Genomic DNA, 25,005 nt, shown 5'->3' on the forward strand with positions numbered 1-25,005 from the left:
AAAAATACTTTGAGAAAATTACTCAAGATACACTGTAAGTGTTTAAAATCAACAATTGTAGAATATACAGAAAAAATGATAGCTCAGTCCCCAAAACTCTTCCGTACAGTGGTGAAGATTTTTGATTTTCAGCAATTCTATGTAAATCCACTGTAGATTTTAACGTACAATTTCTGGCGACTGAGTTGCCAGTTTTTACCATAAAATTTACTGATTTTTTTACAGTTCACTGTAAAAAAAAAGTCAGTTTTTACAGTAAAATTCTAGTGACTGAGTTGCAAGTATTTTACCGTAAAAATAATACTGTTTTTACATTTACAGGAATGGACGGTAAGAACAACTACCATAGATTTTATGGTAAAAACTGGCAGCTTAGTCGCTAGAATTATACAGATTTTTAATTTACAGTAATATCATTATAAATAACACCATACATTTTTCAGCAACATTCTGATTACCCGAGTTGTAAGCTTAAGCCGTAAAGTCAAATTTTTTTACAGTGCACTGTAAAAAAAAAAAATAACTCAGTTGATTTTACAGCATAATACCTGCAGCCAGTTGCCAGAATTTTACTGCAAAAACAAAAGTAGTGTAATTTTTCCATTTACAGAAGTACATTGTAAAAAACAATGAGGACAGATTTGATGTAAAAACAAAACAAAACAATAAAAACCTGGCAGCTCATTTGCTAGAATTGTACCCAAAAATATACTGGTACCGATGATCGCTTTTTAGTAATTTTGGTGTATAAAAACAATCAATCAATCAAAGTGTATTTATAAAGCCCTTAATCACAAGTGTCTCAAAGGGCTGCACAAGCCACAACGACATCCTTGGCTCAAATCCCACATCAGGGCAAGAAAAAACTCAACCCAATGGGATCCAATATACAATTCTGGCAATTGAGTTGCCAGTTTGAGCAATATAAGCTGCCAGCTGCCGTAAAATATACACGTTTTTTTTTACAGCGCACTGTAAAATAAAGTCAGGTTTTACAGGTACCAGAATTTACTGTAAAGATAAAGTTGGTATCGTTTTTCCATTGACAGTAATTCGGTTTAAAATCCACCGTACATTTTAATGTTAAAATTTTAGCAAGTGAGCTGCCAGTTGTTGTTTTTTTTACCGTTTCTCAGTTTACAGTAATCCACTGTAAAACAATGACTGTAGATTTTACTGTAAAAAAAACTGGCCAGAATTTTAGCGGTACCGTTCTTCTAATTTATAGTAAATTAGTAGAGATGTCCGATAATATCGGCCGATAAATGCGTTAAAATGTAATATCAGAAATTATCGGTATTGTTTTTTTTATTATCGGTATCGTTTTTTTTTGTTGTTTTTTATTAAATCAACATACAAAACACAAGATACACTTACAATTAGTGCACCAACCCCCCCCCCCCCCCCCCCCCCCCCCCCCCCCCCCCCCCATTTACACTCATTCACACTCATTCACACAAAAGGGTTGTTTCTTTCTGTTATTAATATTCTGGTTCCTACATTATATATCAATACAGTCTGCAAGGGATACAGTCCGTAAGCACACATGATTGTGTTTGCTGCTGGTCCACTAATAGTACTAACCCTTAACAGTTAAATTGACTAATTTTCATTAATTACTAGTTTCTATGTAACTGTTTTTATATTGTTTTACTTTATTTTTTATTCAAGAAAATGTTTTTAATTTATTTATCTTATTTTATAAAAAAATTTAAAAAGTACCTTATCTTCACCATACCTGGTTGTCCAAATTAGGCATAATAATGTGTTAATTCCACGACTGTATATATCGGTTGATATCGGTATCGGTAATTAAAGAGTTGGACAATAACGGATATCGGCAAAAAGCCATTATCGGACATCCCTATAAATTAGTGTGTAAAAACCTCCCTAAATATTATGGTAAAATTCTGGCGACTGCGCTGCCAATTTTTGACAGTAAAAGGAACAGACTTTTTTTCCAGTACATCTTGCGGGCAAATGTAAATAACAGTTAAAGTTGCGTGTTTGTTGTCATTGTTACCCCCATTGAATTGTACATCATCGTTGTTGTTGTCATGATCCGTGGTCCGGATCATGTTTTTGTATTTTCTGTTAGTTTTGACTACTTTAGTTCCTGTTTGTGACACCTGAGTTTGGTTTGGTTGCCATGGCTGCTTATTGTTTTCTCCTGCCTCTGGTGTTCGGGACGCTCACCTGTCTCTAATCAGAGGCATTATTTAAGCCTGCCTTTGCCAGTCAGTCGGCCTGCCGTCATTGTTCGCTTCATGCCTTGTCTATGTAAGTCTTGTTTATTTCATGCCACAGTTCCGTGAGGTTCCATGTCTATAGTTCTATGTTTCCTGCGCTAAGTTGCCTTAGCTCCCGCGTGCGATAGGCACGCTTGCCTTTGTTGTTTGCCTGTTATTTAGTAAGTTGGATGATTTATCAAGATTAAGTCATGTTCCTACCTGCAAGCCCTGTTCGGAGTCGTCCGTTTGCATCCCGGGAGAACGAACCGCGCAGTATGCTGCAACCCCGCCGTGACAGTTGTTACCTTAGTTGTTTTGTTTTGGTTCATACACAAGATTATTACTTTGTCTGTTTGTCAAAGTAGTTGCTGGCTGTCGCTTGCAAATTGTTTTTATAAATTATTCCCTCTGACTATGCAGCGGAACGAAGCCAGCTAAAGAAAAGATTGAGTCAAAGCTTTTATGTTGGGGCCCAAATATATTGGTGGCAGGCCGCCGCAAATAAATGAATGTATGGTAAACACCGTTTCATCCAGGTATGTTGCTTACGTAAAGCATGTCCCGACTTGTGTGCATCATCGCTGCAAAGATAGGTGAATAATTAAGATGCTCCGCTCCTTAGACAATCCATTACTGTTTTATGTTAGAGGTCACTGTGTCAGATGTTTGCTGAAAATGTTGGGAGCCCCGAGCATTTAAGTAGAACTTGATGTTCCTGTCACTTCGGCTTCCCAGGATGACAGAAATGCCGGATAAGCACTTTGCAGCGACCGTTAGGAATAGCACCGTCCTGTGTCGCTGCCTTGCTGCATGCCATAACTCAAGCAGCTGCTGCATTGATTTAACCCTTAAACCGCTTGAGCAACATGTTTCTTTTGGAGGAAGCTTGGGTTTGGGTTTGTGAGTGTGTGTGTGTGTGTGTGTGTGTGTGTGTGTGTGTGTGTGTGTGTGTGTGTGTGTGTGTGTGTGTGTGTGTGTGTCTGTGTGTGTGTGTGCGTGTGTGTGTGTGTGAGAGAGAGTGAGTGAGTGAGTGAGTGAGTGTGTGTGTGTGTGTGTGTGTGTGGCAATCATTGGAATCATTACCCGTTCATTATCAAATTAATGAGTCATGGTGTCCAATTGGGTTTAAGTAAGTCGAAAAATAGTTTATTTCCTTTTACTTTGTTGTCTTAAGAGCAGTAACGCGGTCTTTTGGAGGACAAGTTGGGGCGGTAGGTAGAGTGGCCGTGCCAGCAACTTGAGGGTTGCAGGTTTGATCCCCGCTTCCGCCATTCTGGTCACTGCCGTTGTGTCCTTGGGCAAGACACTTTACCCACCTGCTCCCAGTGCCACCCACACGGGTTTAAATGTAACTTAGATATTGGGTTTCACTATGTAAAGCGCTTTGAGACACTAGAGAAAAGCGCTATATAAATATAATTCACTTCACTTCACTTCAAATTCACACGTGATTAGAAAGCTTTACACGGTTCTTGTGTGTACTGTCTATGTAAAGCAGGGCTATTCAACTACATAATGAAGAGGGCCGCAGTTTCAAGAGCCCAAGGGCTCAGGGGCCGGACATCAAAATGTGGATGTTTCATGCCTTTGCTGGTTATATATTTAAATTTTCCTGAGGGAACTCTCCTGAAGGAATCAATAAAGTACTATCTATCTATATTTCTTTAGAGACTGTGTTTACTTAATACAAAATGAAGACATTTGTCTTTCACACTGCACTGTCAATAAATTAATTATTCTGCCCTTGCTACTCGTTTCCAGAGTGCACACTAAAAATGCTGGGTTATTATGATAACCCAATTTATGAGTTGCGAGCGTTGGGTTACATTTTGGAGTTATTTTTATGAAGAGCAATCCATTTTTTGGGTTATAAGGGTATTATTTCAACTCAATTTCTGGGATTTCAAAATGAACCATTTTTGGGTTGTTTTTCAATGAGTAACGCATTTTTGGGTAAAAGGCTTTTTTTCTTAAAAATGTACTTTTTTCTTGAAGGGAATTGTATTAAGGTTTAATCTCATTAACATTATTTACAATCACACATCTTATGTACCGTATTTTTCGGAGTATAAGTCGCACCGAAGAATAAGTCGCACCTGCCAAAAATGCATAATAAAGAAGGAAAAAAACATATATAAGTCGCTCTGGAGCCCGGCCAAACTATGAAAAAAACTGCGACTTATAGTCCGAAAAATACGGTACATGAAAATATTTGAGCATGTCGTATAGAACTACTATTGTCATGATGTGCTGCCCGGATCATGTCTGTTTAGTTTTTGACTCCCTCAGTTCCTGTTTTGAGCACCTTTAGGTTTGTGTTTTAGTTGCCATGACTGCAGATTGTTTTCAGCTGCATCTGATTAGTGTTCGGGATCAATGTTCCCTCTAAGGTGCGCGCCTGTGCAATTGTGCACTGCTCAAGCGTCCTCTGCGCACGGCAAATCTATGCCACGCACAAAATCAAATAAAAAAATAAGCGCATAACAATTTTCGACACGACACGGACACGACAGAGAAAACAGTTTTCGTCATCATTGTTCAAATATTGTAACGTCTGTTGAGACGCTTTGAGGACATGAATTCCATCGATCACTTTACTGAGCAAAACTCTTTATTGTCGGCCATAAACACATCACCAAAACATAAGTAAAAAAAATTATATCTAGCAAAACTGGTCATTTTCTGCAGTACAAACCAGACCAAAACCAACTTTGTTATATCAACAGCAGCCGCTCGCTCTTTCTCGCCAACACATGCACATATGGCACTTAGCCAGTGATGCGTTTACAGCCACACAAAAAGTCGGACATCTCCAACATCACACATAAAGTCTAATTCCAGGTCGTTACATTATGATTTACCAATCAAATGTGTGCTTATTCTAATGCCATTTATTAGGAATCTTAATTTATAAATATGAATCATTAAATGCTGTTAGTATATTAAATAAATACTAATAAAAATATATTTTTTACAAACAGGAAGTTCCAGGAATGTACACATGATTCCCTGCTTACATCTCATTGTGCAACATGTGAATGTTTTAATAGGAACTAAATGCAATGTCGGAAAGGGATACAAATTATTTCCAAAGCAGGACCTCCACCCAGACAAACAATACAAGTACACAGTTCATGAAAAACAATATTTTTTGTTATTGTCATTGTAAGTGGGCCGAAACACTTATATTAGAAAATAACCTCATGGAAATGACTGCTGTCATTTGATTATAATAATAAGAGAATGTTGTCTGTCTATCTGTGTTGGCCCCGCGATGAGGTGGGGACTTGTCCAGGGTGTAAACCGCCTTCCGCCCGAATGCAGCTGAGATAGGCTCCATCACCCCCCGCTACACCGAAAGGGACAAGCGGTAGAAAATGGATGGATGGATGGAGATTGAACTTGTTATTTAGTCAGGTTTGGGACAGGTGTGCTGCTGGTGTAGCCACAGTGTGCACGTCTGATGTTGCTCACATGGGCTCCACTGAATGCTCAGGGAGTTTTTGCGTTTGCTCACACACATGAAAAATTAGAGGGAACATTGTTCGAGATGCTCACCTGCTTCTGGGCACTAATCAGAGAGCTACCTATTCCCTGCTTTTTGCCACACTCAGTCTGACTTTCTTATTTGCTTCGACGCAACAGTTACGACAGCCTGTTTACATGCTAAGCTTTTCTTGTTCGCTATTCCGTTTACTTCCTGTTCTATCGGCATGCTGGTGCTCTTTTGTTTGTATTCTGTATGATTTATGGGCAATAAATAATTTCCTTACCTGCACCTTGCCTCCGAAGTCCCGTCTGCATCCTGGGAAAACGATCCACGCAGTAAATTGTGACCCCGTGACCATACACGGCAATTCTTGTAAAAAAACAAATGTCACTCATATCTTGCTTTTGAGTATATTTTAATGGAATAGAAAAATATTTGATCAGTTGTTGGGAAGGAGTAGGACAAACCAGCAGTAAAATGTATAATTTTTAACCAACTATTGGGTCAAGAAGCGCTAAATTGCGCAACCCAATAGTTGGGTCTGGAATAACCCAACGTTGTAGTGAGCATAACTCAGCTTTTGTGTAAAATAAATTCAACCCAATAGTTGGGTTATAAATTAATCAACATTTAGTTGGCATAACTCAACTTTTGGGTTAAATAATTCAACCCAATAGTTTGGTTGGGAATAACCCAACATTAAGACATCATAACTCAACTTTTTGGTTAAATAATTCAACGCAAAAGTTGGGTTGAACAAATTTACCCAAAATGTTATTAAAATAACTCAAATGAGGGGTTTGTCCTTTTCTGAACCAGCAGTTGGGTTGAAATTGGGTTATTTTTTAACCCAACTTTTTTTAGTGTGTGTGCAGCTAGTTAACAGTATTAAGAAAAAGAAGCTCCACATTTTGTTGGATTGATGTTCCTTCTTTTGAATTATTTTCCTTCCTCAGTTTTATTTCTTTACATTTCTTCCTTCATTTAGGTTTGTAAGACTGAAACTATAACGATAACAAAAGTATAACGTACGTTGTGCATTTTACATAAAGTCCATTGTGTTAATTTGTTCACACAATAAACTACCAATGTTTACACATATAGAAATTACATAACATTCACACACCAAACATTGCACGCAATGTATGTGACTCATCACAAATAAACCTAAGGTGTAGCGTTGTCGCCCTCTACCTGTCAAATTTAGCGCTGCATGTATTAAACGAGGTTTGATCGGCAGTTACGCTCAGACAAAAAAACAATACGACCACAAATACAAAATACATCAAAAAGTCAGCAATTTCAATACAAAGGAGTGTAAATATATGTATGCACAGATTATATCGGTTTACAAATGTTTGACCAAGTTTCGTGATGAAGCTGGGATTTCTACCATTGTTGCTGCTTGTCCGTCGCTTAAAATGTCCGACAGGAAACAATGACTCGAGCACTTGCTCGGGGCAGAACATTCATACTTTGTTGTCCAGTCGTTAAAAGTCTGTTTATTGCAATTTTATTAGATTTTTTTGTCAGGGTCTTAATGAGTCTTCTTTTACTCACCCCACTGCTGCTTCATTGTGACACATATGTGACACTGTTGTCCCCTTCGGGGTGGCAGGAGTACTGCATACATGATCAACCCTCGTTTTAATGGTTTCATCAAGCCTTTTTGGTTGATGTTTGGCAGGCCAAATGAAAAGCTTTGGTGGGTCGGATGTGGCCTGCGGGCTGCCAGTTGAAAAGGAATGATGTAAATGTGAAATGTATACTGTAGATTACTAGTTTCATCTTCATGGTATGACGGAGCCATTGTGACTTTAAGTCTTTTGTCTCCCTGTAGGTCCACTTCCCAGACGTGGAGCGTGTGGAGTGGCTAAACAAGGTAAAGCAGCTAGAGGCTTTTCACATTATTTGCTCGAGTGAAGCCCCTCGCTATGGATGTCTCCCAACTTGCTGGGACGTGCTTCTGCAGCACTCTGAAATAAGCTGACTGTACAGGAAACCTTCTTAAATATTTATCAACAAACGTCTCTTGTTTAGAATGATTATAGAATTATTATTTTGATTACTATAATAATCATCACTAATAATAATACTGATAATAATGACTATAATAATAATACAGTTAATCATGACCATAATTTGGGGTGATGAAAACATTGATTCACATCTGAATTGCCATTCTTAGTTATTCCAAATAACTTTTAAAAATTTATAAAAAATAAAAAAAATATTTGAAGACTCAATTTAAAAATATATATTTAGGCCAAATCAACAGCCAGGAGAACTTTTTTTTTATATACTTGTAACCGGTTTAGATAATATTTTATGATTTCTATACCAAATAATATATTGCAAGAACCGGTTTGCATCAAAAATTGTGTTCAATTGACAATTCTAAATCGAGTTGTCCCCCCAAGGATCGGATTTGAATCGAATTGTGAGTTTTTGTGAGAAGCACATCTCCAGGAGTAAAAATCCTATCATTATTTTTTATTAGCTAATATACAATAATTAATATTATTATCACTAACATAATAGGAATAATGATAATAAGATCATTAGAGCTACAGCTATTGATTGTTTTAGTAATCTTTTGAATAATCGAATAAAACACACTTTCTAGCCTCAATGTGTATTTTAGGGAAAATAGTTGAAATAAACAACAACTGTAATCTTTATCCTTTTTTTAAAATAAATGCACAATATCAATGTTGAAATTGCACTTTTAACATGTGTGCATTATTACAATTTTCAATGAAAAACCTCTCCCCTGTGCGCACAGATCACTGCACCCACACACCACCGCTCTCATGTGCGCTCGACTGCAGCAGCCATTCAGAAACTATGCCCACGTATTTAAATGTCAGGGCACTCCGTGCGCTCTGGATTTTATACGTTTTTATTAGTTACTTTCATTAAACGATTAATCAAAGCAACTTTCTAATTGGATTATTGAATTTAATCGATGAATAAGAATGGTGATAATAGGACTACTAGTACCGCATTAATACTATTAATAGCAATAATTAGAATACTGCTGCTACTGCTGCTAATAATTAATGATGATGATAAAATACGTCTACTACTACTACTAATAATAATAACTCTAATAATTAGAGAGGCACTTTGAGAGTGCAGACTGCCACCGGGCCTTATCTCCTAATAGTAGAGAATTCCTGAAAAATAATTCTGAATCCTGACGGTGATGCGGATCCCCCCCTAAATCTAATCATCTGTTCTTCATCCATTTGCGACATTTCCTTAAAGTTGAATCAAAATCCGCCCATAACTTTTTGAGCTATGTTGCTAACCAACAGACAGACAGACAAACAAACCCCAGCGAATCGAAGAATAAATAAAATTGCCAAGTTCGAAGGCCCTGCGATGAGGTGACGACTTGTCCAGGGTGTACTATGCCTTCCGCCCAAGTGCAGTTGGGATAGGCTCCAGCACCCCCGCCACCCCTGAGAGAGACAAGCGGTAGAAAATAGATGGATGGAGTGTGTTTTTGATCGTCTGTCGTGTCCAACCAGGCTACGAGAGGGTTCAGTCTTTGTACCGATCACCTGGGTGCGTTTGTTCTATAGCGTTTGTTAGACATCCACTCTCTTTGTCTCTGTGGGTGTAGGCGGGGCCACAGGCATACACAGACAGAGAAGTTCAGCCTTGTAACAGAAATGTAAGATAATGTAGAAGTAATGATCTGGATCTACCGTATTTTCCGCACTATTAGCCGCACCTAAAAACCACAAATTTACTCAAAAGCTGACAGTGCGGCTTATAACCCGGTGCGCTTTATATATGGATTAATATTAAGATTCATTTTCATAAAGTTTCGGTCTCGCAACTACGGTAAACAGCCGCCATCTTTTTTCCCCGTAGAAGAGGAAGTGCTTCTTCTTCTACGCAAGCAACCGCCAAGGTAAGCACCCGCCCCCATAGAACAGGAAGCGCTTCTTCTTCTACTGTAAGCAACCACCCGCCCGCGTAGAAGAAGAAGAAGCGTGCGGATATTACGTTTCATTTCCTTTGTGTGTAAAGACCACAAAATGGCTCCTACAAAGCGAGGTTTCCGGTTCATGAAAAGACGCAATCTCTCCATCCGCACACGGACTACTATTTCACAGCAACTGCCTAAAGACTTTCAAGAAAAGCTGGCTACTTTCCGTGCATATTGTAAAAACAAGATAGCTGAAAAAAAGATCCGGCCAGAGAACATTATCAACATGGACGAGGTTCCACTGACTTTTGATATTCCTGTGAACCGCACTGTGGATACAACGGGAGCACGTACGGTGAATATTCGCACCACAGGGAATGAGAAGTCATCCTTCACTGTGGTTCTAGCTTGCCATGCTAATGGCCAGAAACTTCCACCCATGGTGATATTCAAAAGGAAGACCTTGCCAAAAGAGACCTTTCCAGCCGGCGTCATCATAAAAGCTAACTCGAAGGGATGGATGGATGAAGAAAAGATGAGCGAGTGGTTAAGGTAAGTTTACGCGAAGAGGCCGGGTGGCTTTTTTCACGCAGCTCCGTCCATGTTGATATACGACTCCATGCGCGCCCACATCACGCTGGTTTTTAATATATTATTAAAGTTTGACTGACCTATCTGACTGTTTTTTTGACATTCCTTTAGCGCAGTTAGATGCGGCTTACAACACGGGGCGGCTTATAGGTGGACAAAGTTTTGAAATATGCCGTTCATTGAAGGCGCAGCTTATAACCCAGGGCGCCTTATGGTGCGGAAAATACGGTAATCACTTATCCTATTGTTGGCATTTCCTAATTGTTTCTTCAAATTCTGCCCTTAACTTTTTGAGTTATGTTGCCAACTAAGTAACTAACTGTAGATGTCGCGTACCTGCGGTCCCGCTGATACATACGCAGATGCCAGTTGTGCAGAGTTGACAAACGTTTTAATGATTGTTTTCACGCTCTTCAGACAGAATTGTTTTTTCCAGACTTTGCAGTCTCTCCACTACTCCTCCTCCTCCCGGCCGCTAACTGTTAAAGACAACAGATGATTAGATTAACACGTACCACCTGTGAAATCTAATCACCTGCCAGCTGTGTCTCGCCGTCAGCACATGCCCCGCCCCTACCCGACGGTGCTCGTCCTCAGCACCATGGACAGCGGCGGTGACCTTTGCTCCTGCAAGCGCGCTGGTCACATCTCCCTCCACACTAACAAACCCTGGTGAATACATAACCTCATGGCGGAGGTACTAATACTACTATTAGTAATGGTAATAAGATTCAAGATTGTTTATTGTCATATGCACAGTTAAACAGACAGTTTGCCGTACAATGAAAATCTTACTTTGCTAGTCCACCCTTCAACAAGTCACACGGTACTTAGCTAAAATAAAAATAAAAATGAACAATGTATATACAAGGCACAGTAAGTAACATAACATTATTGCACATTCTGATTGACAGTCAACAGTATAAATATGGAGGTGACATTTGGTCACAGCAGCAGTTAAAGTGTCTTTAGTGATCAAAGCTGAAAAGTGTCTACAGTGATGGTTCACAGTTTGGGGGTGGTCATGGTAGCTGTCTTTTGTTCAAAAAGATAAAAGTAAAACGGGGGGGGGGGGTAGCTAGCATTCACAAGCCTGATAGCCTGTGGGTAGTAATAATGATAATATTAATATCAATACTACTACTACTCAAGATAATAAATCAAAATAAATGATAATAGTTTAAAATAAATAGTAAAATAATACAAATACAAGGGGTGCAACAGTATCAAACTCTCACGGTACGATACTGTCGCAGTGTTAAGGCCATGGTACGATATTTTTATTTTGGAATTGTTCAAAAGAAAAATACTTGTGAAAAAAATAAAGTGGCAGGTATGTTTAGGATAAATACACTTACTGTAATTGAAGATAAAAATAATGCTCAAATGTTCTAATCATAATATGTTCTAAACATAATAACTACAAACATGTATTTTTAAGTGCAAATAATTGTGCGGAAACATCTGTTTCAGGCATGTATTAAAAAAAGCTTACAGTTGAGTACCTTTAAAGTGATAAACACCCAGTGTAAAACAAAATTGTTCAACTTTTATTTTCTGAGAAGCAATGTCTTCTGCAGTGCACATTCTTCAAATATAATTTATGGGTGATGGATTATCAAGTAGTTTCTCATATTTCCCGCCGTGTGCAGTGTCCGCTCTGGGTCGCCTTGGAAACGCTCAAGGTAGCGCAGACTTTATTACGTCCTCCAAAGAGGTTCAATTTTTCGCCAGGGTTTGTGTGTCTATTAGCAACATAACTCAAAAAGTTATGGATGGATTTTGATGAAATGTCTATAAAAAAAACAATTCCTCTTATCTATTATGAACACACTTCTCCCGATAGCTTCCTCTTTTTCTCCCCTTTACGACGTTCCACGCCCCCGCCTGGCTGATCCGGCGCTGCGCAGAAGATTATGGGAGACGTAGTTTATTTTCAGATCGGCCAATGCAAAAGCGCCAGAAAAAAACTACACTTAAGTTTTTGTTTGACACCGTCACACGTCACTGCATTATTGTGAGGTTTTTAAAACCGAAATACCGCTACATCCTTAACAAATACTGTACTAAGAATGATGGTAATACCGATAATGTGGCTTTGACATGTCAGACGCTGAAGCAGATGTGGCCGTACATCAGCAAGTATGTGGAGAAGTTGTTCCGAGAGACGGTGGAGCCAGCGGTGAGGGAGTCCAATGTCCACCTCAACACTTTCCACTTCAGCAAGATGGACTTTGGAGACAAAGTGAGTGTCTTCGTCCTTCCTTGCAGCTGCTAAAGGTAAAGGCGACTTATAGGCATGATCACTGTTTGAAAAAAGAGAGACCAAGGGCTTTTTCTTTCACATTAAGACAAACTGAAGTCATTATCTTTTCATATTCATATGTTGAGACATTAAACATGCTAAAATCAATTCAATGTGTATCAAGGTAGGCTAAGCCAGGGGTCGGCAACCCAAAATGTTGAAAGAGCCACATATACATATAAAATACAACAACAAAAAATCCGTCTGGAGCCGCAACAATCAAAAGCCTTAAATGAAGGCAACACATGATGTGAGGCGCTATATTAGCCTACTATCAACATGACTATGTGTCGCAGGCTGACGCAAATCTAATCTTCATTGACAGAAATGTTGAAATGTAATATTTATTCGACACATTTTTGCAACATTGCAAAACATTAGTAAAACGGAGGCTTCTCAGAGGGTGAGATTCCTTCATGAAATGACTGGTTGAGAATGGCCAAAGGTATAGATGTGTGTGTCCAAGTTAAAGGACACACACAAAGGTCTTCTTCTAATGGATTTATTACAGCCCTGGGCAAATTAAGGCACGGGGGCCGCATGCGGCCCGTTAAGCTTTTCAATCTGGCCCACCGGACATTCCCAAATAATTTTTTTTAGATCTTAAAAATGGAAACTGTAGCTGCCATTATGATGTGCAGTGATGTTTCAAATTACCGGAAGTCTTGAACTATACAAAGTTTTTCAATGGTTAGAATCTGCGCTTTTGCATGATATACTAGTTACTATGGTAATCTAATTAGTAACTATGGTAATCTAAGTCACAGCAGCTCAAACGAGGCACCAAGCAGTGTGGGTGGAGAGCGTTTCCACAGAGGGTTTCTAGAGCGGCCGGCCTGAACTGCGGGTGTCAGGGACAGATACGGAATTTTTACAACAAAGTTCTAAAGCTTAGTGATATATCAGATTGTAGGTGTTTGTTTTTTTACCCTAAGCGTTCATATTCCTCTGTGTTTGTTGCATTTTTGTTGCGTTTCGCTTGATTGTAAAATATGTCGATCGAGAGTGGGTGTGATGTTCATATGTTGTCAATATTCAGTGTTTTATCGTTCATAGTGTTATGTACTGAGAAGGGAAGGAGGTGACAACCAAGGCAGAACTGCAGTTTACAAGGTGTATTGAAACCTTTAATGAGTGAGTGGATTGTGTATGCTACTTTAAGTGAATGAGTGCGGACGATGTGTAGAATTAATTGTGTAAGAATTACCAGGGGTTGTTGTCTGTGTGTGTTGGATGAATCTTTCGTCGAGTCAAGAGGGCAAGGCGAAGTGGCAGTCCGTAGGGAGGCAAGCAGTCGAGGGGTGGAGAGAGGCAGCGATGTCCGAGTCCGAGCAGGGGTCGAGGATCGAGGAAGGCAGTCAGAGATCCGGATGCATGTCGTGAGGCAGGACACGATCACAGACGACGGGGTAGACACTGCGGGAGACACAATGGACATCAACGAGGGAACAAGGAAGAGCACAGAGAAGACGAGCAAAGCACGGGGGAGGGAATGCCAGACGTGATGCTTACTGGGAAGATGAGCGACGTTCTGGCAAAGGTTCCTTGGGTCTGCTGGTCTTTATGCCGCTCCCTCTCATTAGATGCAGGTGCGCTGATTTGCGATTGCCTGCAGCTTTGTCGCTGCGTGGGCGCGCTGCGCTTAGCGCGAGCAGGTGCGTGTCTGGGCGCGCTGCTAGCGGAGGAGTTGGCAGACCTAGCTGCCGTGGAAAAGTGGGTTCGAGCCAGCGCCGTGACACATAGTTAATATTGTAAATCCCACATTCTTTATTTTCATGTACATTCCGTTTTTTTGGTGGGTCTGTCATAAAGTTTTAAGCATTCAATCAGACATTATTGTAAGTTTTTGTATTAGTGTTCCTAAAAATAGATATACCGGCCCCCAGACACATTTTTTTCTCTAAATTTGGCCCCCGAGTCAAAATAATTGCCCAGGCCTGCTTAGTACAATCTTTGCTGTGGTCTATAACAACACAGCACACAAACAACTATCAGAAATGCAGCCAATATTACATACAGATAGTGTGTCATGAGACATGCAAATATAAATTAAATACACAGAGGACATAAGTAAAGGAAATTAAATGAGCTCAAATATACCTACAAACAAGGCATAATGATGCAATATGTACACACAGCTAGCCTAAATAGCATGTTAGCATCGATTAACTTGCAGTCATGCACTGACCAAATATGCCTGATTAGCACTCCAAAAAGTCAATAACATCAACAAAGGTGTGGAGAAACGGTAATTGCACACAACAGGTGCGGAGAGCAATAAGTACCGTATTTTTCGGAGTATAAGTCGCTCCGGAGTATAAGTCGCACCGGCCGAAAATGCATAATAAAGAAGGAAAAAAACATAAGTCGCATTTTTTGGGGAAATGTATTTGATAAAAGCCAACACCAAGAATAGACATTTGAAAGGCAATTTAAAATAAATAAAGAATAGTGAACAACAGGCTGAATAAGTGTACGTTATATGAGGCATAAATAACCAACTGAGAAGGTGCCTGGTATGTTAACGTAACATATTATGGTAAGAGTCATTCAAATAACTATAACATATAGAACATGCTATACGTTTACCAAACAATCTGTCACTCCTAATCGCTAAATCCCATGAAATCTTATACGTCTAGTCTCTTATGTGAATGAGATAAATAATATTATTTGATATTTTACGGTAATGTGTTAATAATTTCACACATAAGTCGCTCCTGAGTATAAGTCGCACCCCCGGCCAAACTATGAAAAAAACTGCGAATTTATAGTCCGAAAAATACGGTAAACACTACACGGCGGCGCCGCATCAGAGCCACAGGAACGAAAAGCGTGAGTGGAGCCAGAGCAGTGGAGATGAACACAACTGTGATGTTGAACCATCAGGAATCAACTGGCGCCAAGTGAATGGACTGGACAGCTTAAGTAGTCAGGAGGAAATGGGTGTGCGCAAAAGTGGCTCCGCCCCCGTTGCCCGAAATCCAGACAGGCGGCAGCAAAGCTGCCAGATCGTGACACGACAAAGGTGCCATCAACGCACTGTAGCGCCTTGCTAGTGTGGTAGCGGCTAACGTCCCTCCACAGTGCAAGGCTGCTACAGAATGAATAACCCTCACCTCCGTGGCGGCAAATAAGCTACATATCTTTCATGTACCATTATCACCGGAGGACTAGAGGGTAAGGATGAGCTAAACAGGCTACGTTACAGTAGGATAAAAAAAGCATATGTAACCGCTAAGATAAAGCTCTTAAATGTAAACATAGGTATATTGACAGTCAGGATACCAAGTATTGTATCAATATATGGTAGTGAGTAGATCAATATTTTTTATTATCACAAAATTGTGTTTTTGGATATTTCTGTTATAAAATCAGTATATAAGACCAAATAGTTGTTTTTGCTTTTGTTTGATTATTTTGCACTATTTATCATACATTGTGTATGTCAAAAAACGGTAATAAGGAAATGTGAATTTTTCATTGATATTGTTACATCGCCATCCTGTGTTTCTGTCTGATTGTAATTGGGATCAAAATTTAATCGTATAATGATAATTTTAAGTGTCAGCTCTGTAACTGTTCGATTTTGGATCGATACTCAAATTGTAGTATTGCCAGAAACTAATGTAAATATTCAAACAACAAAGGAATAAGGGCTTAGTACATTTTAAAGTAACCAGATATTAACAGTAAATTAGCTATAATATTATTTATTATTATTATAATAAATAATTGCTTTAAAAAAATAATACAACTGACAATTGTGTTACTGCATACTGTCAATTAGGAGGCTTTTTAACTTGTTTTGAAATTGTTATTTTATCATTTACGTGCCAAATAATATATTGTGATATACATTGTTATCACAAGATGCTGCAATGTGGTTTGCAACATAAGCCACGTGTACATGGACAACATTTATTTACTCTGATCGTCCTTCGGATTAGAATGTTCTTGTGTACATGGACCCTAAAAAACATGATGTGATTATGACGTGCATTTTCATGCATCACACCTTAAATTAGAATACTTTACTTTGACATGCGCAGAATCTAACATAAATGGAAAAGTGTGTTGTTATTTGCGCTATGGTTCCATCTTTTGGGCGAGTTTGCTCAGTGCAGGTTCTGACTAAGCAGTGTAAACAAACATGGCTTTCTGCATTTCTGTTCAACGTTATCCCAGTATTTATCTTCTTTTTTTTTTCCGCTCTTCTGTTCACTACTTTTGTTTTACCTCTCTTTTTGAAACGGAGCTGTTCTGTGCTTTTTATGATGTGATTATGTACTGGTTGCGGCGCGTCTTCATGTTTCAACATTCTGTGTATGTGTTTGAGCCTAGCAGTTAGCACTTGGAGTAGCTGTAATGTGTGTAATAAAACAGCTTGTTAAGACGACATCTGGATCCTTTTTTTTATTGTTGGATCGACATATTACACTACAGACTACTTTTGTTTTTGCTAGTCTCGTTTTAAAGCAACAACCTCATATATAACTATATACCGCTACTTCTGTACATGTTGAATGAGGGGAAACAGCAGCAAGACAATTGCTTCATTCCGAGACTATTAAATTTGGTCCCATCCACCATAGCTGACATGCGCAGTAAGAATAATTCTAACCCGAATTTTGGAAGATGTGTTTTCATGCGATACTTTCCAAATGACTTTCGGCATAAACCACCCGTCTCGATCGGAATGAAATTTTGATTCGAATGTGTGTGATCAGGTCAGAATATTCAGAATGGCGTGTTTACAAGCATTTTTATCCCGGTTAGGCTTTTAATCTGATTAAATATGTCCATGTGCACATAGCTGTAGAGCACAGGTGTCAAACTCAAGGCCCGGGGGCCAGATCTGGCCCGCGACATCATTTTATCTAGCGCGCAAACACCTGGAAAAGATATGTGTCAATAAAGTACTTAATATTTTTTCACTAAATATAATAGATTTTTTTCAATTTGACAGAAAAAATATATGTACCGTATTTTTCGGACTATAAATCGCAGTTTTTTTTATAGTTTGGCCGGGGGGTGCGACTTATACTCAGGAGTGACTTATGTGTGAAATTATTAACACATTACCGTAAAATATCAAATAATATTATTTAACTCATTCACGTAAGAGACTAGACGTATAAGATTTCATGGGATTTAGCGATTAGGAGTGACAGATTGTTTGGTAAACGTATAGCATGTTCTATATGTTATAGTTATTTGAATGACTCTTACCATAATATGTTACGTTAACATACCAGGCACCTTCTCAGTTGGTTATTTATGCCTCATATAACGTACACTTATTCAGCCTGTTGTTCACTATTCTTTATTTATTTTAAATTGCCTTTCAAATGTCTATTCTTGGTGTTGGGTTTTATCAAATAAATTTCCCCCAAAAATGCGACTTATATATGTTTTTTTCCTTCTTTATTATGCATTTTCGGCCGGTGCAACTTATACTCCGGAGCAACTTATACTCCGAAAAGTACGGTACTGCTTGAAATTGCATACCTTTTAAACTTCAATAGTATCCAATATTGCAACAAATATTACAGTATATTATCATACTTTCCAAACATGTTTTTGTCTAAATAAAAATAAATAAAAATACTTAACTTTACAGCACACAACCCATCCATCCATCCATCCATCCATCTTCTTCCGCTTATCCGAGGTCGGGTCGCGGGGGCAGCAGCTTAAGCAGGGAAGCCCAGACTTCCCTCTCCCCAGCCACTTCGTCCAGCTCCTCCCGGGGGATCCCGAGGCGTTCCCAGGCCAGCCGGGAGAGATAGTCTTCCCAGCGTGTCCTGGGTCTTCCCCGTGGCCTCCTACCGGTCGGACGTGCCCGAAACACCTTCCTAGGGAGGCGTTCGGGTGGCATCCTGACCAGATGCCCGAACCACCTCATCTGGCTCCTCTCGATGTGGAGGAGCAGCGGCTTTACTTTGAGCTCCCCCCGAATGACAGAGCTTCTCACCCTATCTCTAAGGGAGAGCCCCGCCACTCGGCGGAGGAAACTCATTTCGGCCGCTTGTACCCGTGATCTTGTCCTTTCGGTCATGACCCAAAGCTCATGACCATAGGTGAGGATGGGAACGTAGATCGACCGGTAAATCGAGAGCTTTGCCTTCCGGCTCAGCTCCTTCTTCACCACAACGGATCGATACAGCGTCCGCATTACTGAAGACACCGCACCGATCCGCCTGTCGATCTCACGATCCACTTTTCCCCCACTCGTGAACAAGACTCCGAGGTACTTGAACTCCTCCACTTGGGGCAAGATCTCCTCCCCAACCCGGAGATGGCACTTCACCCTTTTCCGGGAGAGAACCATGGACTCGGACTTGGAGGTGCTGATTCCCATCCCAGTCGCTTCACACTCGGCTGCGAACCGATCCAGCGAGAGCTGAAGATCTTGGCCAGAGGAAGCCATCAGGACCACATCATCTGCAAATAGCAGAGACCTAATCCTGCAGCCACCAAACCAGATCCCCTCAACGCCCTGACTGCGTCTAGAAATTCTGTCCATAAAGGTTATGAACAGAATCGGTGACAAAGGGCAGCCTTGGCGGAGTCCAACCCTCACTGGAAACGTGTCCGACTTACTGCCGGCAATGCGGACCAAACTCTGGCACTGATTATACAGGGAGCGAACTGCCACAATAAGACAGTCCGATACCCCATACTCTCTGAGCACTCCCCACAGGACTTCCCGGGGTACACGGTCGAATGCCTTCTCCAAGTCCACAAAGCACATGTGGACTGGTTGGGCAAACTCCCATGCACCCTCAATGACCCTGCCGAGAGTATAGAGCTGGTCCACAGTTCCACGACCAGGACGAAAACCACACTGTTCCTCCTGAATCCGAGGTTCGACTATCCGGCGTAGCCTCCTCTCCAGTACACCTGAATAGACCTTACCGGGAAGGCTGAGGAGTGTGATCCCACGATAGTTGGAACACACCCTCCGGTTCCCCTTCTTAAAGAGAGGAACCACCACCCCGGTCTGCCAATCCAGAGGTACCGCCCCCGATGTCCACGCGATGTTGCAGAGTCTTGTCAACCAAGACAGCCCCACAACATCCAGAGCCTTAAGGAACTCCGGGCGGATCTCATCCACCCCCGGGGCCTTGCCACCGAGGAGCTTTTTAACAACCTCGGCAACCTCAGCCCCAGAAATAGGAGAGCCCACCACAGATTCCCCAGGCCCTGCTTCCTCATAGGAAGACGTGCTGGTAGGATTGAGGAGGTCTTCGAAGTATTCCCTCCACCGATCCACAACATCCGCAGTCGAGGTTAGCAGAGCACCATCCCCACCATACACGGTGTTGACACTGCACTGCTTCCCCTTCCTGAGGCGGCGGATGGTGGTCCAGAATTGCTTCGAAGCCGTCCGGAAGTCTTTTTCCATGGCCTCCCCGAACTCCTCCCATGTCCGAGTTTTTGCCTCCGCGACCGCTGAAGCCGCACACCGCTTGGCCTGTCGGTACCTGTCTGCTGCCTCAGGAGTCCCATGAGCCAAAAGAACCCGATAGGACTCCTTCTTCAGCCTGACGGCATCCCTCACCGCCGGCGTCCACCAACGGGTTCTAGGATTACCGCCACGACAGGCACCAACTACCTTGCGGCCACAGCTCCAATCGGCCGCCTCGACAACAGAGGTACGGAACATCGTCCACTCGGACTCAATGTCCAGCACCTCCCTCGTGACATGTTCAAAGTTCTTCCGGAGGTGGGAATTGAAACTCTCTTTGACAGGAGACTCTGCCAGGCGTTCCCAGCAAACCCTCACAATGCGTTTGGGCCTGCCAGGTCTGTCCGGCATCCTCCCCCACCATCGCAGCCAACTCACCACCAGGTGGTGATCGGTAGAAAGCTCCGCCCCTCTCTTCACCCGAGTGTCCAAAACATGAGACCGCAAATCCGATGACACAACTACAAAGTCGATCATGGAACTGCGGCCTAGGGTGTCCTGGTGCCAAGTGCACATATGGACACCCTTATGTTTGAACATGGTGTTTGTTATCGACAATCTGTGACGAGCACAAAAGTCCAATAACAGAACACCACTCGGGTTCAGATCCGGGCAGCCATTCTTCCCAATCACACCTCTCCAGGTTTCACTGTCGCTGCCAACATGAGCGTTGAAGTCCCCCAGTAGAACGAGGGAATCACCCGGGGGAGCACTCTCCAGTACTCCCTCGAGTGAATCCAAAAAGGGTGGGTACTCTGAGCTGCCGTTTGGCGCGTACACGCAAACAACAGTCAGCTTATGTAGCCGAGGATCGGACCGCCAAGTGCCCTGCCCTCGGCTGCCGCCCAGCTCACACTGCACCCGACCTCTATGGCCCCTGCTATGGGTGGTGAGCCCATTGGAGGGGGGACCCACGTTGCCTCTTCGGTCTGTGCCCGGCCGGGCCCCATGGGGACAGGCCCGGCCACCAGGCGCTCGCCATCGTGCCCCACCTCCGGGCCTGGCTCCAGAGGGGGGCCCCGGTGACCCGCGTCCGGGCGAGGGAAATCTGGGTCCTTTGTGTTTGTTCTTCATCGAGGTCTTCGAGCTGCTCTTTGTCTGATCCCTCACCTAGGACCAGTTTGCCTTGGGAGACCCTACCAGGGGGCATAGAAACCCCCGGACAACATAGCTCAAAGGATCATTGGGACACGCAAACTCCTCTACCACGTTAAGGTGGCAGCTCAGAGAGGAGAGCACACAACCCATCAAATTAATAAAAATGACAATAAATAATACATTTATTGTCATACTACTACTGTTTTTTGCGTCTAAATTCAGTTGACTGAGCTGCCAGTTGTTGTTTTTAACGGTGTATTACTGTAAATGGAAAGGCGGTACATTTGTTTTTACGGTAGAAAAACTGGCAGCTAAGTTGCCAGAATAAAAAAAAAGAAAAGAACATTAACAATATAATGTTGTAAAAACCAATGTAAATGTAATAGTAAAATTCTGGCAACTAAGCTGCCAGCATTTTCCGTAAAACCCCGTGCCCAAAAAACAGTGGTACCGTAAAATGTTGTAAGAAAATCCCCCAAACAACAACAACACAATTTTACAGTAAAATTTTGTAAATGTAAAGTTTTTACCGTAAAATCGACAGTCTACTTAAAACAATTTATATAGTTAATCATGAAATCCAGAGGCAAATTCATACATTATTTACTGTTACAAGCGGCCCTCTGATGGCAGCCATAACTGCCATGTAGCCCTCAATGAAAATGAGTTAGACATCCCTGCTGTAGAGTCATAATTTCTGCACGGTAATCCTCCATGCAATCGCTGAAAGTTGCGAGTCGTAGCATCCTGCCTGTAATGTTGTCGGGTCATGACGGTGTGACGTGTTGTGCTGCCTTGCGCATGCCTGTGATCGCAGTTGATGTAAATAAAGTTGTGTTCACACAGTTCTTGGATACGACTCAATTTACCGCAGGCTCACAGCACTTTTAAATAGCTCCCAAGTCAAGTCCGGGTCAGGGTTGAGGATGTTTACGTGTGTGTGTGTATGTGTGTGTATGTGTGGAGAGGGAGTTCTTACAGCATCTCTTTGTGTTGCCGTCTAGCCTGTCAGGATCAACGGGGTCAAGGTTTACTCTGAGAACGTGGACAGAAGACAGATCGTCATGGACCTACAGATCAGGTGAAGCAAGAATAATAATCAGTGAAATTTCAGAAGGATTATAATTAATAAATAATTATATCTAACGTAGCTTTGTAGGCAACACGGAGGTGGAGGTGGACGTCAAGCGTTACTACTGCAAAGCGGGCATCAGAAGTATTCAGGTGAGGGCTTTATTTCTCTTCTAAGAATCCATAAAAAGTATTCTTGTCTGTCCTTGACTTGCCTCCTTTGAGATCCATTTTTATGACATCTTTTATGACTCAAGCAGACATATCTCTGCTTCTAATGAGGTTCTTCCAGGGGGAATCAGCTGCGAATGACCAACCTAACTCATCAATACTTATGCTTTCTCAAGGCTCAAGTCTCAAGGCGCTGATGTTAAAGATCTCAGCCTTACAGCCTCAGCGCTTCATTAGTTAGCGTGTTAGCTTACAAATACAAGTACTTGTATTTGAACAATTTCCCTAGTGGTTAGAGTGTCCGCCCTGAGATTGGTAGGCACTCCCTGCTTGGCACTCAGCATTAAGGGTTGGAATTGTGGGTTAAATCACCAAAAATTATTCCTGGGCGCGGCCACCGCTGCTGCCCACTGCTCCCCTCACCCACCAGGGGGTGATCAAGGGTGATGCGTCAAATGCAGAGAATAATTTCGCCACACCTAGTGTGTGTGTGACAATCATTGGCACTTTAACTTTAACTTGTGGATCAATAAAGTTTGTCTAAGTCTAAGTCGAAGTAGGATTACATCCGATGCCTTGTTAGCCAGATACCGGTGACACTTGAGGTACGGTGAGGGCTGCCAACCGTCTCTTGAAAAACTGAATCGTCCCATATTTAGTAAAATTCTTCAACTGAAAAGGGACACACTTTGTCTGTAAAATGTCAATGCCTCAGTTTGGTGGCAGCTAACTAGTTAGTTAGTTACCTGTCAAGCTTCTGGTGTTTGGAGTGTAGATGTGACTTTTTAAAGTAGTGACATTTTGTCTTTTAAAAAACAAAGAACGCACATTTTCTTAAATATAAGTATAACGATAGTTTCACATGAATAAAAAAAGCAACAAAAAAAAAGGAAACCATGTCAGGCCCTGCCAATCTTCCCTTAAAATGAACTTGTTCCGTAATTAGAAACAACTACATGTCCAGTAGGCTATTAAGTTGAAAAAGGACCCATTTTGTCCCATATCACTGAAAGAATAAATTTGTAAAATGGCAATATATTCCATTGTATTTATTCCCTTTTCCGTGGCTCTCACTCTGCCTCAGCTTGGTGGCAGTTAGCTAGCCAGCTAGCATTAGCCGCCTAGCTTAATCCAAGTTAATTTTTGTTTTTTGTTTTTTAAAAAAAGAAGCAATGGGGTTAGTTCAAAGCTCGTTTTGTCCAATGGGGAAGCTACAAGTGGCTCTTATGTCCACAAGGTATGTGCTAAGTTAGCAGCAGCAGTAGTAATGATAGCTAACTTAACAACTCTGCCTTTTTATTACAATTATTTTGTGTCCTCAAAACACTTTGTTTAACATAAACACATACTGCGTTCAGCTTTACTGTATTACATTTAGCAGGACAGTGTTACGGTTTGGACAGGGGAAGACAACAGGGACGTCATTTAACTCTGTTTATTTATATATATATAGATAATATATATAAATAATAAATGAAGTGTGTAAATAATTCAAACTATGTGTGAGGTGTGCGACTATGTGTGGAAGTTAACTGTAGTGTGTTACCGGGAGTGTTGAGCGAGAGACGGAAGTCCAAGAGGGGCAAGGCTGGCTCTGAGGTCCGTGAGCAGGCAGGAAGTCGGGGGCAATAGCGAGCCGTCAAAGTCCGTGTCCAGGCGGGAGGGCGAGATCCAAAAGGGGCAGCCAAAGAACCAGAGGGGAACACAGGGAGACGAGACACACATCTCGTAATGCGGGAACGGAGGAAGGCTGCTGGATGAGCAAGGAAACACGAGACAAATGAACACGACGGGAAAAGAACACAAAGAGAGAGCATAGAGCTTGAATGACGGCTTACTGTACGGGAACAGATTGCTACATTCTGGCCCAGGATAGCAGGTTGTGCAGGTTTAAGAAGGCAGGTCTTCTCATCAGCAACAGGTGCGTTGATTGCTGATGTATGAATGCAGCCGCTTGCTGCAGCCGGAGTGGCGCGCTCTTGGAGGTGCACCCAGATGAATGCGCACTGGTGTGCGCCCGGGCCGTGACAGACAGGGGTCTGTTAAAATAAGATGTTTCTTTTTATCCTGTTTTCTGAGCAGTAGATATTTAAATTAATGAAAAATAATTTATTCTATTTTAGGAATTTTGTTATTTTGCATAAAAAAATATAAGGACAATTGGTCCGTCCCTGCCAACATGTCTCTAATTAATCTTTCAGCAAGTTGGCAAACCCTACTTAGATTGACAGTTGTTGACACCGTCCCATAATAAACAAACACATTGGTGGGCATTACAGCAGCTGCTGGCCTCCAAAGCAGTGCCAGTACTTGAATCCTTCTAATTGTCTCAATATGTAATGGATAAGACACCAAGCGGTCGTGTGTGTGTGTGTGTGTGTGTGTGTGTGTGTTAATGTGTTGCTGTTGTCATGCATCAGATACACGGTGTGCTGCGAGTCCTGATGGAGCCGTTGCTGGGTGACGCTCCCCTGGTCGGAGCTCTGTCTCTCTTCTTCCTCAAGAAACCTGTAAGTTTTATGCAGAAAACGAAACCTTAAAAAATATACAGTGGTCTGTATTACATTGTTACATACACATAATACTAACATGTCAGGATGTAATAATAATGACATTATAGCAAGTGGTAGT

General features: G+C 41.6%; 1 protein-coding gene across 4 annotated transcripts in view; it reads left to right on the forward strand.

The window, feature by feature from the left end:
* esyt2b (extended synaptotagmin-like protein 2b) overlaps positions 1 to 25,005 on the forward strand; it is a 93,933-nt gene that overhangs the window by 4,611 nt on the left and 64,317 nt on the right. For all 4 annotated transcript variants that reach the window (XM_061965799.1, XM_061965800.1, XM_061965801.1 and 1 more), the window contains exons 2-6: positions 7,562 to 7,603; positions 12,366 to 12,500; positions 22,137 to 22,213; positions 22,284 to 22,356; positions 24,795 to 24,884. In XM_061965799.1, coding sequence (XP_061821783.1) covers positions 7,562 to 7,603; positions 12,366 to 12,500; positions 22,137 to 22,213; positions 22,284 to 22,356; positions 24,795 to 24,884 — 417 coding nt within the window. The remainder of the gene's footprint in view (positions 1 to 7,561; positions 7,604 to 12,365; positions 12,501 to 22,136; positions 22,214 to 22,283; positions 22,357 to 24,794; positions 24,885 to 25,005) is intronic.

This window comes from Nerophis lumbriciformis, linkage group LG07, assembly GCF_033978685.3.
Source record: "Nerophis lumbriciformis linkage group LG07, RoL_Nlum_v2.1, whole genome shotgun sequence".
NCBI classification, from domain to species: Eukaryota; Metazoa; Chordata; class Actinopteri; order Syngnathiformes; family Syngnathidae; genus Nerophis; species Nerophis lumbriciformis.